Source organism: Ursus arctos, unplaced genomic scaffold (genome assembly GCF_023065955.2).
Source record: "Ursus arctos isolate Adak ecotype North America unplaced genomic scaffold, UrsArc2.0 scaffold_19, whole genome shotgun sequence".
Lineage (NCBI taxonomy): Eukaryota > Metazoa > Chordata > Mammalia > Carnivora > Ursidae > Ursus > Ursus arctos.
The window spans coordinates 43678095-43694111 of NW_026622863.1; the positions used below are offsets into that span (position 1 = coordinate 43678095).

A 16017-nucleotide genomic window follows, 5' to 3' on the forward strand; every position below is an offset into this window, starting at 1 on the left:
GGTTGGAGCTACATAGACTATTTTGAAAATTTGGGATTCTTTGCTCCGCATTCCTGCGTATGATGCATCTTCCTCCCCTCCAGCGTCAAGCCCAGGCCCACCTGGTTGGTGCACCTTCTGGGTAGCCGGCCGGCGGGGGCGGGGCGGGGGGGGGGGGGCTCAGGGATTGAAGTTAATTTTGAAGAATCTGCCTGGATTCTTCCTTGGACTGACTGGTCCTGCATCCCGAAGACAGTGACTGACCTGCTTGCCGAGTCTCCCTCCAGCGGTCCTCATGGTGTGTGGAGCTTCGTAAACAGCCAGTTGCATTCACACATGACCCTTCCAAACAAAAGGTCTGGGGGGGGGCGGTTGGTAGGTGATAGAAGAGGTGCAGCTCTACCTACTGGGATGGGAAATCCTCGGAGATGGGGGGAGCCCCTCAGATCCGGGATGGTAGCAAGTGCAGTCAGTGCTCCGTCCTCTAGATCCAGCACCACAACCTGCCAGTGACCTAGTCCACTGAGCCTGGCGCCATCAGCGGCAGCCTAGACATTGACAAGCTCGTGGACCTGCACAGCCTTGTTCCAAATTGACTGATAACAAAACCACACTTCTGATGCCTAAGCAGCCCCAGGCTATGCCACGGATAGTGGTTGGGGCTGCAGCTGTTCAGTGGCACTGCCCTGTGGTGGTCCAAGTCAGGCTTAACAGATCCTCAACCCTGCGCCCCAGCATTCTGTGTTTGCACGTGGGAAAGAATGAGGCACAGTGTCTCCCCACTGGGCATGAGGGGTGTTTGGGGCCTTGTAATTATTGGTAATGACACCAAAGAGCTGCAGGTCAGTCTGAAGTGCCTTGTGTGCGTCCTAATGGATGATAGACGAGTCTCCGACTACATCCTGGCTCCTTCACGGCTGGAAACCTCCAGGACCCTGAAGGGCAGGTTGGCGGATCCTCAGGATTCGCTGCTTCTTGGAGTCCTGTTCCTAGGTTGCTTTAATTAAATGTGTGAGAGAAACGGAATGAATTCACTCTCAGGCTCTGTTAGATTAATCAGAGTGGCCTACCCGTGTGAAAATTCAGGAGGTGGGGGCAGGGGCGGGGGGGGGGGGACGGATTGTTGGCAGAGACAGGCCTCCAGGAGGGTCTGCCTCACACTGTTACAAGGCTTCCTGGGCGTGCCAAGAGTGTGTGACCCTGACAGCTGTTTATCCGGCCGTTTCTCAGGGCTGGGTCTGCAGCGAGCACCTTGAGGGACGAGGGAATGGCTCCCTCTAGAACAAAGAGCAGGCTTCCCTGCTGCTCGCCGGCAAGGGGCGGGTTCCGCCACTCGCTCCTGGAATACCACCCGCTGCCCCCACGGAGCCAAGGAGTCCAACGCTGATGCCGAAGCTGCTTGCTGCGAGCAGTAAAGCTTTTGTCTCTGACCCAGGAATGTCCAGGCCTCTGCCAGCAGAAGGCTGGATGTGCTCATCTTAGGCCCTCACACCTGGTTTGCATCAAGCATTTGGGGTCACTTTCCCAGCTTTAATCTGGCCTCCATTTGTAAGTCTTTTGGGTTAGAGCAAAGGCATGAGGGTATATTCACGCCGCCAAGAGGAAGTAGTGACCGACAGGCTCCCATGTCCATTTTCCCTTTCTTCCTTTCAGTAAAGAAGTCCCCAGGTTTTCGCTAGGTACACGGTTGCCCAGCTCAGAGCTGTGGTCTCCTAGCCTCCCCTGCAGATAGATGTGACCATGTGTCTGACCTGGCCAGAAGGACGGGTGCTGCTTCCAGGTGCGGCCCTTAAAAGGAATTGGTGTGCCCTCTACTTGCCCTTTCCCTTCCCAAGAATCCGATGGTGGAGGCCAGCCTCCCTCTATGTTCAGGGCAACACCCAGGAAGGATGCTGAGAAACCAGAGTTAGGAGCTCAGGTCCCTGGATGATTTTATGGGACAAAAAAGTGAAGCTATCTTGTTACGGCTCTTTCTGGTTTCTGTGAAAGCCGCCACATCCTAACTATGATACAGGAGTGAATAGAGGGGAATTTGGAGGATCAGGCCGTGCTCTTCCCCAGGCCCATTCACCCTCCCCACAATCTTAGCAAAGTAGTAAAGAGCTACTTTGTCTTGAGTCTGGAAGGTCTCCCGCTACGGATCTGCAGTCTACTAGCCCAGTGTCCTTGGTTGCGAAACCATCTTGAAGCTCAGCTGCCTCATACAGAACATGGGATCCTACTGCCAGTTTCGCAGGTAATCATATGAGATGGTGTTCATGAGTAATAAAAACTCACACTGACCTTGTGCCAGGCAGGCTCCAGACACAACCTTCACTTTATGAGGTATGTCTTCCATTTTACAGAGGACAAAACTGAGGTGCAGACTGGTTGATTTATTTATCCATAGAGCAGTAAGAGGTAGAGGCGGGAGTCACCTGTGAGCAGGCTTACCTCCACAGCCCAAAGTCTTAGCTCTGTGCTTGCTCTAACAACCCACCATTACATTAGCAGAGGGCCTGGCATCAGGTAACCTCACTAATTCACCAGATGATAGCACCAGATTCCGAGTCACACCATTCTGGGTGCTGAGCAAAGCAGACAAGGTCCCTAACCCTCACGGAACTTGTTTTGCTTGGAAAAACACTTTTCCTCATATCCTGCATCCAGTTGTGGGTAAAGCCACAATCATTCACCACTTTTCTCACTCCGAGTAAAGATCAAAGGTCTTCGATGTACAAGCCCCCCAACCCTCCACCCCTACCATCCCTCCTCCTCTCCTATGTCTTTCCCTCCATTCTCACTGCCACTCTGAAGTGCTTGCAGTTCTTCATCACTCAGGTACATTCCTGCCTCAGGACCTTTGTACTTGCTATTCCCACTGCCTAGAACACTTCCTCCATGTGTTTGCATGGTTTATCTCATCTTCAGATCTTTTTTTTTTTTTAAGATTGTATTTACTTGAGAGAGAGAGAGCACACAAGTGGGGGGAGGGGCAGACGGAGAGGGAGGGGCAGACTCCCTGACATGGGGATTCCGGGACTCTGGGATCACAGCCTGAGCCGAAGGCAGACACCCAACTGGCTGAGCCACCCAGGTACCCCTCATCTTCAGACCTTTATTCAAAAAAGACTTGAGTGAAGCTTTCCCTGGTAACTTTTACCTAAAATCCAACCTCTCCCCAACATACCATGTAGTTATTACCTAGCCCCCTTCTTGCTGTATTTCTCTTCTTAGCACATACTATTTAAAATCAGCTTTTACTGAGGTGTAAGTTACATAAAACCCATTTCAAATGTACACTTCAGGGGTTTTTAATAATTTTTTAAAAAGATATGCTTATTTTTAATCAGGGAAATTCAAATCAAAACCACACTGAGATACCACCTTACGCCAGTTAGAATGGCAAAAATTCACAAGGCAAGAAACAACAATTGTTGGAGAGGATGTGGAGAAAGGGGATCCCTCCTACATTGTTGGTGGGAATGCAAGTTGGTACAGCCACTCTGGAAAACAGTGTGGAGGTCCCTTAAAAAGTTAAAAATTGAGCTACCCTATGATCCAGCCATTGCACTACTGGGTGTTTACCCCAAAGATACAAACGTAGTGAAGAGAAGGGCCATATGCACCCCAATGTTCATAGCAGCAATGTCCACAATAGCTAAATCGTGGAAGGAGCCGAGATGCCCTTCAACAGATGACTGGATTAAGAAGATGTGGTCCATATATACAATGGAATATTACTCAGCTATCAGAAAGAACGAATTCTCAACATTTGCTACAACATGGACGGCACTGGAGGAGATAATGCTAAGTGAAATAAGTCAAGCAGAGAAAGATAACTATCATATGATTTCTCTCATCTATGGAACATAAGAACTAGGATGATCGGTAGGAGAAGAAAGGGATAAAGAAAGGGGGGGGGTAATCAGAAGGGGGAATGAAACATGAGAGACTATGGACTATGAGAAACAAACTGAGGGCCTCGGGGGTGGGGGAATGGGATAGACCGGTGATGGGTAGTAAGGAGGGCACTTACTGCATGGTGCACTGGGTGTTATATGCAACTAATGAATCATCGAGCCTTACATCGGAAACCGGGGATGTACTGTATGGTGACTAACATAATAAAAAATCATTAAAAAAAAAAAGATTTGCTTATTTTTAGAGAGAGGTTGGGGGGAGGGGCAGAGGGAGAGGGAGAGAGAATCTTAAGCAGACTGCTCACTGAGTGCTGAGCCCAACACCGCGCCCGATCCCACCACACAAAGATCACAACCTGAGCCAAAACCAAGAGTGGGATGCTTAACCGACTGTACCACCCAGGCGCCTCCGTTTATAATAATTTTTACCAAGTGGTGCAATTAACACCACAAATCAGTTTTAGAATGTGTTTTCATCCCCCACAGTTAGATCTCTCATGCTCAATTACAGTTAATTCCCACTCCCCACGCAGCTCCCAGCAGCCCCTAACCTGCTGTTGCAATAACCCTTCTCTGAGCGCTTGAGATGGATGCTGTCCTACACTATGTAGTCTATGGGTCTGGCCTTGACCCAGCCCGGGGATGCTGATGTTCGTGCACGATGCAGTATCCATTCCTTTGTATGGCAGAGTCGTGTCCCATTACACATTCACATTTTGTCTATCCATTTACCATCTCATGGGATGGAACGTTTTACACCTTGTTTCCTCCACTAGAACATCAGTCCCTCGAGGCTGGCATTTTTGCTGGTTTTGCTAACCTCTGTATTCCCAGCACCTGAACTGTGCCGGGCACATAGTAGGTATTCAACAAATAAATGCTGAAGGAATTGTCAATAAAGATAACTTTTTATTATCCTTAAGGGCTAAGCTGGCCCTTCCCCAAGCAGGGAAAAGAGGTCGCAGTGACCGGCAGTGTGGAGCCGGAAGTCAGGGCACGCCTCTCTGAGGAATGTGCGTTAGAGCAAAGACCTGAGTGCACGCGTTCATCATCCCCAGACCCAGCCATCACTCCTGCCTGCCTGCTCCTGCAGGTGTGGTGACCCAGCTGCTGGTGGCAGGGCTAGCCAGGGAGGGACTTGCAAGGACACTTGACCTCACAGCAAAAGGAGCGGATGGCTCAGGCCTCCCCTGACCCCCCATGGCCTGACTGGCCCAGCCCAGCACGGGGAACCCCTTCTCCCAAGCACCCTCCAGGGAGAGCCACAGGGGCCTTGGACTTGAGCCACACCCTCTGGGTGTGAATCCCAGCTCTAGCCATTTGTACTACATTGCTCCCCCCCCCACCCCGTCACCTTGTTTGGTCCCTCAGTTTTCTCATCTGTAAAATAGGGATAGTAACAATACCTACCTTCAAATTTAAGAAGCCAAAACATTATCTTATAAGCAATTAGTCTGTGCCAGGCACAGTTCTAGGAAACTAATCCATGACAACAATCCCATATGGTGGCTGCCATGTACAGATGAAGAAACTGAGGCACAAAGAGGCAAAGTGACTTTCCTGAGCTCACCCCACTACTGAGTGATACGGTAGGTCTTCAAATTCAGGAGGCTGATTCCAAGTTCATGCTCTTCACCCCTTCAGACTTAGCTTCTCATGCAGCCAGTCAGGGGTTGTTAAAGGGAGTTCATGTGCGTGAAGCCCTTGGAACAGTGCCTGGCCCGCAGTGAGTATACACAGTGTCAGCGTTATGATGATACGTAGTGCACAGGGAGGCGCCCACCCTCTCATTTCTTCAAAAGCAGGCATCTGGGACACCTGGGGGGCTCAGTCGGTGAAGCATCTGCCTTCAGCTCAGGTCATGATCCCACAGTCCTGGGATCGAGTCCCGCATTGGGCTGCTTGCTCAGCCAGGAGTCTGCTGCTTCCTCTCCCTCTGCTGCTCCCCCTGTTCGTGCTGTCTCTCTGACAAATAAAATCTTAAAAAAAAAAAAAAAAAGATCCTACCACAAGAAAAAAACATTGTAACTGTGTATGGTGATGGATGTGACTTACTGTGATGATCATTTATAACACATACAAATGTTGAATCATGTTTTACACCTGAAACTAATATAGTAAGTATATGTGTAACACGTCCATTATACCTCAGTTAAAAAAAAAAAAGCAGGCATCTGACCCTTTTGGGGGAAGCGGATGACAGCTCCAGCCCTCTCCCCAGAAACCTACATCTGCTCACACAGTCCCCCCTCACTTGCCAAGGCTCACCGGGTGGAAATTTAGCAATCACCTGTCCACCCACCTTATTTCCCACAGAAGAAACGTTGGGTGGTGCTGGGGAGGGGCTATGAGTCAAGGCTAAGGACTCTGAGCCAGGTTGGGTGGGGCTCCTCAGAAGTCCTTGGGCAGGCCCTTCCCCCCTGCCCTCCGGCACTCTCTGCCCTCCCCACAGACCTCCTCTCACCACCATGGAGTTCGACCTGGCCGCAGGTGCGCTCCTGGGAAGTGGGGCATTTGAGGTGCAGGGGGCCAGGCTAAAAACCAGCACCCACCTCCAAAGGCGCATGCGCTGCACCTGCACCAACCCACCCAACTTCTCTCCACAGCCCTGGACTCCAAGAAGCCCCAGGGGACGGGCCAGGTAGGAGACCACAAACACAGCCCCTCCAAGGTGCAGGGCGCGTCAGAGGCGGGGGCCGCTGATAAAATGAGGGTAAGTCCCCTCAGGACCAGGCACATTCCTCCCGGGGGCGGGGGAGGTAGGCCTTGGAATCCAGGGCCCCGCCGAGCCCCGGGGCTTCCAACTTGGGGGCGGGGGCCGGGTCAGGGGTCCGGGCCTCACTGCCCCGCCTCCGACTAGCAGGGCCGCGGTCACCGCAGCTCCTCGGACTCCAGCAGCAGCTCCAGCGACTCCGACGTGGAAGCAAAGGTAAGGCTCCCCGCAAGCAGGCGCCCCGGGTGCGGGAGAGTCCCGGGCAGTCGTTTCAGCGGCCGAACCCTCGCTGTCCCCTTCCGTCCCCTCCGCCCACAGCCTCACGCTGCCGCCTCGGAAGGGCACAAAAGCGCGCCGGGCAAGGTGAAGAAGCCCAAGGTGAAAAAGAAGGAGAAGAAAGGGAAGGCGAAGAAGGAGGCTCCTCGCTGACGGGCCTGGGCGAATCTCATTAAACCTCTGCTCGGCTCTCGGGTCGCCTTCTGGTCGCGAAGTGGGGTACCGGCCGCGCCCCACCCCGCCCGCCCCGCTTCCCGGGCCGGGCCTGCCCCCTGCCGGGCGGCCGCGCCAAGGAGAGGCTGCCCACGCCGTGCCCATCACGGTTTATTGTTTCCGGAACAGCCGCCGCGCTGGCGGGCGGCCGGCGCGGCTGGCGATCTCGGCACCTCGGCGGGGGGCGGGGGGACGGGGGGCAGGGTCTTGGGGTGGGGGCGGCGCCGGTGCCCAGCGGGCGGGCCCCGGGGCGCGCGGCGGGCGGGGGAGCGGCGGCCGCGGGCAGCAGCTGGGGCGTGGGCCGGGCCGCCCTCACCGCACCAGGTGGAAGGTGAGCCAGTACATGAGCAGGGGCTGCGCCGCCGCCACGGCCATGGTCAGGTACATGCGCAGCTGGTTCCTGGCCCCGCGCACCGGGACGCCCTCGGCCGCTGCCTCCGCCAGGATCTTCAGCCGCAGCGTCCGGATCTGGGGCGGGAAGGGGGGTTCACCCTTGAGTCCCGGGCCGGGCGGGGGCGCCTGGATGTACTCCAAGCCCTGCCTCTCTGCCTCCACCGGGGCGGCTGGGCTCAGTCTCTGCTCGCAGGGAGCCTAGGTTTCCCCCCACATCTCTTCTAATAGATGCTGAGGGCTTGCTTCTCCCCAAGGCTTGGGAGCAGATGTGAGGGTTGCAAGCCCGTGCGGCAGGCGAGGCCCCGTGTGAGATGCAGAGCTTCGCGGTGAATACCCTGCCTGAGGAGGGTGCCTGAGGAGGGTGGCAGGCCCAGCCGTGGCTTACGTTGGCCGGACGACAGTTTCCAACATAAGCCAGAAAGGCTTTTTTTTTTTTTTTTTTTTTTTAACTTTAAAATAATGACATCTAAGTCAAAGTTTATCTGAGGGTCAGATTTGGCCAGTGTTTGCCCTCTGCTCCTCACATATGCTCACACTGCCTCCTCCCAGGGCCCTGAGGTGCATTCATCATCATCCCCCTTTTTACAAAAGGGGAAGCAGGTTTAAAGAGAGGAAGGGATTTGCTGGGGACCCAGAGAAGCTACTTCCAGTGGTACCGAACCTTTTTTCATCCTAACAGAAATTCTGGCAGGAAAGCCCACCACGGAAGAGTGGAGTGAGGGTGAGGGCCCACCCTAACAGCCCAGCAGGCTCCTTCTCTTCCTTCCAGCCCCAGCTTAGACACCCCCTCTTCCAGGAGGCCCTCCTGACCCTCAGGCTGGGACAGCCACTTTAAGGCTCCTCAGTTCAGCAATGTGGCTCTCGCCTCAACTCCTTGCCTGACATCCTCTGCTTGGATGCCTCCAGGGACCCCGATTCTGAGGGCTTATGCCCTCAAGTCTCATCCTCCCGAGCCCCAGCTCACCATGAACACAAAGATAGACACGCAGCACCAACCCAGCACCAGGTAGTAGCCAATCTTCCCAAAGAGCAGGCCCATAAGGACCCCGCCAATCATCCTGGGAAGAGAGGGGAAGGCTGGTCTGAGGAAGAGACCTCGGGGCTGGGGCTGGAGGGGGGAGGGGTAGGGGGTACTCACCCAACGTATTTGTAGCCCAAGAAGGCCACCAGATCGATAGTAGTGAGGTCAGTGTTGACAGTGACCAGGTAGAGACTGAGCAGGATGGCCAGCACCTCCAAGGTCAGCCAGGCCAACGCGGAGCTTGCCTGCAGCCCGAGGAGGTCTGGGGAGAACCTGCCGGCACCGAGCTGTCACTCCGATGGCCAGCTCACCCCCTCCCAGAGCATCCACCTGGAGACAGCCTGTGTTGGGTGGGGCTGGAGACTCAACAGTGACCAAGATGTCCTCATGGAACGCTCATGCCAGGGAAGGCAGACCAGTCCTCAGTGACAGCCCCGAGAGGTCAGGGCTGGGATGAGGGAAGCACAGGGCAGGGGAGGTGCCTGACCCAGTCGGGAGACAGTGTCAGAGAGGGCTCCCCAGAAGAAAGGACATCTGAGCTGAGGCTTGAAGGAATAAGGAGCTGACTGGCAAAGGACCACGGCCTCTGCCATATCCCCAGTGCTTCAAAAATTAATTGAGTCTAATGACAATCGTTTTCGATGCCACAAAAAGAATGAACTGGGGCCAAGGAGCGAGATGTGAGGGCTTGACCCAGTTGGGGGGTGGGAAGGCTTCCCTGAGTATGTGACACCAGAATGGAGACATTGCAGGTGAGCAGGTGCTCCGCAGGTGATGCTGGGGAGGAACATACTCCTGAGCAAAGGGAATTGGATGTGCAAAGGCCCTGGGGTAGGAATGGCAGCACCGGGCACTCTGGAGGATGAAAGAGGCCTAGAGTGGAGAAGCAGAGTGAGGAGGAGGGGCAGAAAGAGGCTGCACGGAGGCAGGGCGGTGCACGAGACTCAGGAGCCAGGGCTAGATCTGAGGTCGGAAGAGCTACGGGCAGCTTCTGAGCAGGGTGGACGTGGCCAGACCCACATCTCAGACCAGATCTTCCTGGCTGCTGTTGGAATCGGTGAGAGTATGTGAGCAAAGCAGCTGGTTAGGAGGCAGTGAGGATGAGCCGGATCTGGTGGTGGAGGCTAAGAAGAAGGATGGAGTTAAGAGTCACCCACCACAGGTGTGGTGATGGGCTGCACGGGGGTGGAAAGCAAGGGAAGAGGTGAGGGTGACGCTGACTGTGACCCCAAGGCCTCTGTCCTGGGCCAACTGGGAGCACGGTAGGGCTGTTCCGAGTCAGGAGATCCAAGAGACCTTCCTGACTGCCCCTCAGCCCCCCAAACCTCACCCCACTCTGCCTACTCCAGGCCTCCCTTACCTATCCTGGGTCCCCAGCGCCAGGCCAGCCACCAAGACATAAGTGATGAAAGCCATAGCTGTGGGAGGCAGACACACAGACACTGGTCAGAGGAAGACGGACCACCCTGGGCCACTAGGCACCTACGCCTCTGCCCTAGACACGCCCGCCCAGAGGGAGGAGGGTGCAGGGTGCTGGCGGGGAGGGGAACCTGGAATGTAGAGGTCAGGAGCGTTGACGTCAAAGCGCGGGGCCACAGCGCGGGGCCACCGGCGTGTCTTGCTGGTACTGCACTTCCCAGTCCTGTGGGGGAGAGTGAGGGGAGCGGGCAGGACCCCCGGGGGGGGGGGGCTCCTCCCACACTGCGTCCAGGCCCTCTCTTGGGGCAGACCTGCCCTCCCCCCCATACCACGGGCCTCTGACTCACCCTCTGCCCCCACCCCTCCACCGCCACCCCCGGACTTTGCCCCTCCTGAGGCCGTGTTCACCTCAGCGGGCGGGGTGCTGACCTGGTGCAGGTAGGGGAAGAAGAGCAGGCCCAGCTTTTTGCCCACATACATGGTGTCCACAGCGAAGTAGTACTTGAGCTTGGTGACGGGGATGAAGCGATCAATCTGGGGGGAGGTGGCGCCCAAGCCTGAAGCCCTGGCCTCACGCCCCGTCTTCCCCCCCCACCCAGCAGCCCCGCCCACTCACGTTCTTATCCACCAGCTCCTTGCCCTGGGCGGCCAGGCTGCTGCCGTAGGCCATGGCCATGTTGGACACAGGATCCGCCAGGAAGGCAGCCTGGGGGGAGGCGGAGGCTGCAGGGTAGCCCAGGCCGCTGGGTGCCCGCTGGGCCCCGTAGCCCCGGCTCTGGGCCGAACTCGTGTCATCGAAGAGCTGGTGGGGGTCGGCCATGCTGGGCTGGGACACCGGGATCCTCCGCTTAGATGCTGCAGGGGAAGAGGGTGGGGAGCTACATTGCTTCATTCAGGCCGTAGGAGCTCTCCTGCAGCGAAGCACTGGTTTGCAGGTCAGATGGGCGTGGAGGCAGGTGCGGGGCTGGCTTTGTCTGCCTGTCATCTCTCCGTCCAAATTGCAACAGTGACAATGACGTCGAGGGCTACTATGTGCTGGGCCTACTGTGCAGAGGATCCTGTCCTAAGCCTTTCACAAACAGGGTCTCTGTCAGGGTCTCCCTTGGAGCTCCCCTCACTTGTTTGCTCCAGCCACGTGAGCTTCAATGGTCAGCGAACACACCAGGCACGCTTCCACCTCAGAGCCTTTGCACCAGCTGTTCCTCTGCCCAAATGCTCCCCCCCCCCCCCAGTCCCACAGCTCCCTCCTCTCCTCAAGGTCTTGGCTCTGGGGTGCCTTTCCTACCACTGTCTACAACCACATGGTCCTCGACAGCACTCCCCACTCCCCTTCCCTACTTCACTTCTATCCAGACCTCCGCACCAGCTGATGGACTGGCTGCTTGCTTTATTTTGTTCAGTTTCCCCACTAAATGGGAGCCCCCCCCAGGTGGGGAGCTTTGTCTTGTTCGTGGCTGGATCCCCAGCCCCTAACACAGGGCTAGAGTAGGTAGCTGATGAAACCCTGAGAAATGAGGGCCTGCCCCACATTACAGAGGTGGTGACCAAGGCCTTGGGGGGGTGACCTGTGTGCAGGGCCAGGCTGAGTGAGTGACAGGGCAGGACTCTAGCTCAGGCGGGCTGGTCAATGTTATGAGAATTAAACCCCACGTGAGCACTTGCCACATCCCAGGCTGTGTTCTAAGCACTATGGACTAACTCATTTCATCCTCACAACAGCCCCGTCTGTGTCAGTGCTATTGCCCCCCCACCCCACTTTACAGACAGGAAAAGCCAGCCCCCGAGAGGTTCAGGCCCTTGCCCAAAGTCATTGGACCAGTATGGAGCAGAGCCAGGCTTCAAGTTTTTAAAAGGTCTTTCTGGCTTCCTGTGGGGAACAGATTGGGGTGGGGGTGGGGGGCAAGAAGAGGGAAGGGGGGAGGAAGCTGCTCCAGTGTGTGTGGGGGGAATAGGGATGGAGGGGTGGGGGCAGTGCTGGGAAAGGGGCTGGGCTGCTTCTGGACGGATTTTGGAGTTCGGAGGGATAGGACCTGCTGGAGGCGTGCTTAGTTGGGGTAGGGTAAGGAGGGAAGAGAAGGGGAATGTGCAGAGGACGGACTTGAACCCAGCACTCTGGCTCCAGGGCCCCTGCCCCTCACCCATAAGCCATGCCGCCACAGCAGTTGCTGAGCTCCTCCTGTGTCCCAGGCACCACTGTGGGCCCAGGGAAGGGGTGAGAGGGTTGCCGTCAGATGGGGCAGAGGAACAAAATCATTGGCATCCTGACTCTGTCTGCACCTCAGTTCTCTCTGCCGTGGAGAGTTCATGGCCCAAGGCCAAGTGACGCTCAGAAACTCCTCAGCCCCTGGCCTGACACAGAAAAAGTGTCGAGCCCTGCCACCTGTTGTCGATTACTAGTCCCTTGACTCTTCCTCTCAAGTTACTTGTTGCCTGAAAACAGACCCAGGTGTGCTCCATCCCAAAGCCAGCAGCACTGGTCCCGGCTCACTTACCGCCAAGGCTCACTTCCCTTTCCCCTCTCCCACTCTGGGAGCTTTGGTGCAAACCCTTCCTTCCTCCCTGTTGCCCCACATCAGCCCTCGATACTTGGGATTCTGCCCCCCAAGAGCCTCCTAAACGTCCCTCTACACAGCCAGGCCGAGGCCATTAGCCACTGTCATCCGACTCAAGCAGCATGTGACACCACTGTCCCCAATGCCACCTTCCAGCTCTCTCTTCTCTTGGCTTCTGAGACACTGCACCTACCTCCGTCTCTTTCCTGAGCCCCACAAATACCTCTTACGCACCCCTGTGTGTCAGGCTCTGCTGCAGGCACAGTGGATATAGCAATGACCTAATGAGCCTGGGTGGTTCAGTCGGTTAAGCGTCTGCCTTCGGCTCAGGTTATGATCCCAGGGTCCTGGGATCGAGTCTCGCATCGGGCTCCCTGCTCAGTGGGGAGACTGCTTCTTCCCCTCCCTCTGCCTGCCGCTCCCCCTGCTTGTGCTCTCTCTCTGTCAAATAAATAGAACCATAAAAAAAAAAAAAAAAAAAAAAAACCTCCTGCCTTTACAGAGCTGACGGTCTCCGAATTGGTCCCTCTCCACCCATGACTGTTTTTCAGCTCCCTGAAACATGTGGCCCAGTTTTCCACACTTCTGGCTTTGCCTCTCACCTACAGCAATCTCACCCACCCACAGCTTTCCCAGCCGCAATGCGCCTTGGGCGGTGGGCCCTGTCCCCAGCCACTACTTTTCTCCTGGCCCCACACCCAGGTCTGGCCAGCTCCCTACGGGGCCCTCACCCCATTGTCCAAGCCCCTGACTCCCCTTCTTTCTGGCACCCAACCAATTGCTAGTTCTCACCCACTATGTCTCAATGTTTACCCTCCCCTTTCAGACTCCGTGGTCTTAAACCTGACTTAAATGTCCTCCTACTAAGCCCCCCTGCCCATTCTTGCTCTACCAACCTTCTCTCCAGTCAGCAGCCAGAGTGATCTTTTTAAATGCACAAGAGGACATCTCCTGTCCCCTGCCTAAGATCAGTACCCACTGTGCTGTGAATGATATCCACGCACCTACAAGGCCCTGCATGACCCCAGCCCTGTCAAGCACCCTCGCTTGCTACTTCTCTTGGGGCTCACTGCACCCAGTCACACACTGGCCCGTTGGGCCCTGACTCTGCCAAGCTTCTAGCCCACACAGGCTTTTGAACATGCACTGCTATCACTCTGGAACATCTTCCCAGGATTAACACCTGCAATATAGCTCTGAGGCCTCAGCTCAAGAGTTTCCTCCTCAGAGACCTTCCTCACTCCTCAGTAGAAAGCACTAGCCCCACCTTGTTCTTTCTCATAGTATCTGGTGGTTCCTTTCCCCGTCTAAGTACTTATCACATTCGCTGTTTTCATTTGTCCACTGGTTTACTTGGCACAGGCCTCTCACCACAAATCCCCTTCTCCGAGCAAATTCCTCATTATTGGAGGTACCTCTTCCAGGAAGCTTCACCGACACGCCCAGGCTGTGTCACATGCCTAAGCTGGGCTACCACAGCCCCTCCATCCTGGTCCTGACCCCTTCGCCTGTGCTTCCATCAGGCCACCACCGCTCCAGACTGCGGCTGTCTTCTGCTCTGTACTCGTAGCTCCCCGAGGACAGGAACCAGGGCTGTCTGGGCACTGCCGTAGCCCCAGCATCACCCCCCACGGGGCCAGCCAGGCACCTTATTATGGCTGGAGGGAGGAATGAGCACATCGGGCCTCTGAACCTCCACGCATCTTGGATTTTTCCCTTTACAGCCGTCATGACTCCCCAGATTTTCTCGCTGACTTGTTTGTTCCGAGTTTAGTGTCTGTCTCACCGCTAAACCTAAGTTGTGAGTTAACAAGGGCTAGTGCTATGCTGGTTACTACCAGGTACCCAAATTCCAGCACAGGGCCTGCCTGGCCAAGGAGAGCTGAGGCAGGATACGCTCAGTGAATAAATGAGATGCACGCACGCTCACGGAGATGAAGAGGAACTTAGAGATACAAATTAACAGAGACGGGGAAAGGGGGTGAGCAGTACAAGATATACAGGTTCAAATCTTAAATGAGAGGTAAACATGGCCCTCTCCGCTCACGAAGGGCTCTGAACACTGTCCTGCGGAGCGTGGGCGACAGCCCGAGGCCACCGAAGGGTGGGGAGAAGAAAGCTGATCGCTAACTGCAAATGAATGAAAGTCCCGTTCTCCTGCACATCACACAATATCCTGCCCAAAGTTGTTTTCTCCCAAAGGAATTTCCTAAAGAAAAGAAGGATCGACCCCAACGCGCCCCCTACCCGGACCTGGCATCCCAGCGCGGTGCACAACCCGAAGCTCCAGCTCCCTGACCCCGTGACCTCCGACCCGCAGGGACCTCGCCAACTGCCGCGGCAGCCCCACCACGCCCCCGCCAGCCCCCCCACCCCGCCCCGATCTCCTCCACCGGCCACGTACGCCACTTACGCTGCCGGGGCGTCCCCGCCGCCGCCAAGCCTGCCGGGTGCATCCTTCTCCGTCGCAGCTGCCGCCGCCGCCGCCGCCCCAGCCACGGTTCGAAATGTGCCCGCCCGGCTCCCGTAGCCACGGCCCACCGACGGCGCGACAGCCAATGGGCGTCACGATCGCTCAGAGGCCACGCCCCTCGCTGAGGCCTTCACGAGTTGGCAGTGGGTAAGAGGCGGGGACTGGAGGCCGGTGGCGGAAGGCGAGTGTCAGCACTAGTGGGGCAGGAGGGCGGGGCCGAGAACAATCCTAGGAGCCCGCCGTATAGTGCATGATGGGAAATGTAGGCATCGAGTGATGAGACCTATGGGAAATGGAGTTCTCTATAGACAGACGCTCAGTTTGGGTCACTGAGAGCACTGGGGAGCCAGGGAAGGGTGTGGAGCAGCGGAGGAGAGATCCATTTGTGTTCTCGAGGGGCTAAGCGGCGTTATGCGGACTCTAACGCTTATACATTTTCGGCAGACCTTAGGTATTAAAGTGAATATTTAGAGTGAGAAAAGGGCACCCAAGAAGTTAGGTAGGAAGAAGCAGATGTCTTTCTTTGAAGATCTCTTTAGACATTTTCCCAGAGATTCATAAAAATGCCCTTTCGTTGGGACCTGTTTTGCCCCATCTGCCAAAACACAGGCATACCTGCAAGTGAGGAGCCTTAAAAACGCAGTTTCCTTAGTCTCTCTCTGCCTCTCAGTCCCCTCCGCTTATCTCAGACAAAAACAATGGTAGAAGTGACTTCTGGGCCGTGATAGCACTCCGGAAGGATGTCAGCAAGTGACCCTGTCACTGTGGCTTTCCCTTTCTTCCTCCGAGATGTTGTCTTTTCTAGGGACCTTGAGGACTGTTCTGGTCTCTCAGTTATGAGTCCTGGCTCAGTCGCGGTCCTCTTTTTTCATGACTGAGGTACCCCCATTCCTCCTCTGCACCCCTGGCTTAACATGCATCCCTTGGGCTCCACCACCATTTTTTTCATCCTCAGCTCTCCCTCTTTAAGCTCTTCCATGAATATTTTGTAATATTCACGGTATTTTTTTAGTAAAGCAAGAGTTTTGGCTTCCTGCTGACCTCATATTTACCCCTTATCAGTTGTATAATTAGAC

At 55.7% G+C, this 16017-nt stretch overlaps 2 protein-coding genes across 2 annotated transcripts; one reads left to right on the plus strand and one right to left on the minus strand.

Annotated features, from left to right (window-relative positions):
* The first annotated feature begins 851 nt into the window (after positions 1-851).
* On the plus strand, positions 852-7023 carry CUNH19orf33 (chromosome unknown C19orf33 homolog). The gene is made up of 5 exons (XM_057314638.1): positions 852-925; positions 6334-6371; positions 6407-6594; positions 6745-6810; positions 6913-7023. The coding sequence occupies exons 1-5, from the start codon at positions 852-854 to the stop codon at positions 7021-7023; spliced, it is 477 nt and encodes a 158-aa protein (XP_057170621.1).
* Positions 4774-14994, minus strand: YIF1B (Yip1 interacting factor homolog B, membrane trafficking protein). The gene is given in 9 exon segments (XM_026482402.3): positions 4774-7551; positions 8441-8534; positions 8615-8770; positions 9858-9915; positions 10048-10093; positions 10095-10139; positions 10346-10450; positions 10533-10771; positions 14882-14994. Coding segments are annotated over 9 exon segments (942 nt in total). The 5' UTR covers positions 14925-14994; the 3' UTR covers positions 4774-7395.
* Positions 14995-16017: the final 1023 nt, after the last annotated feature.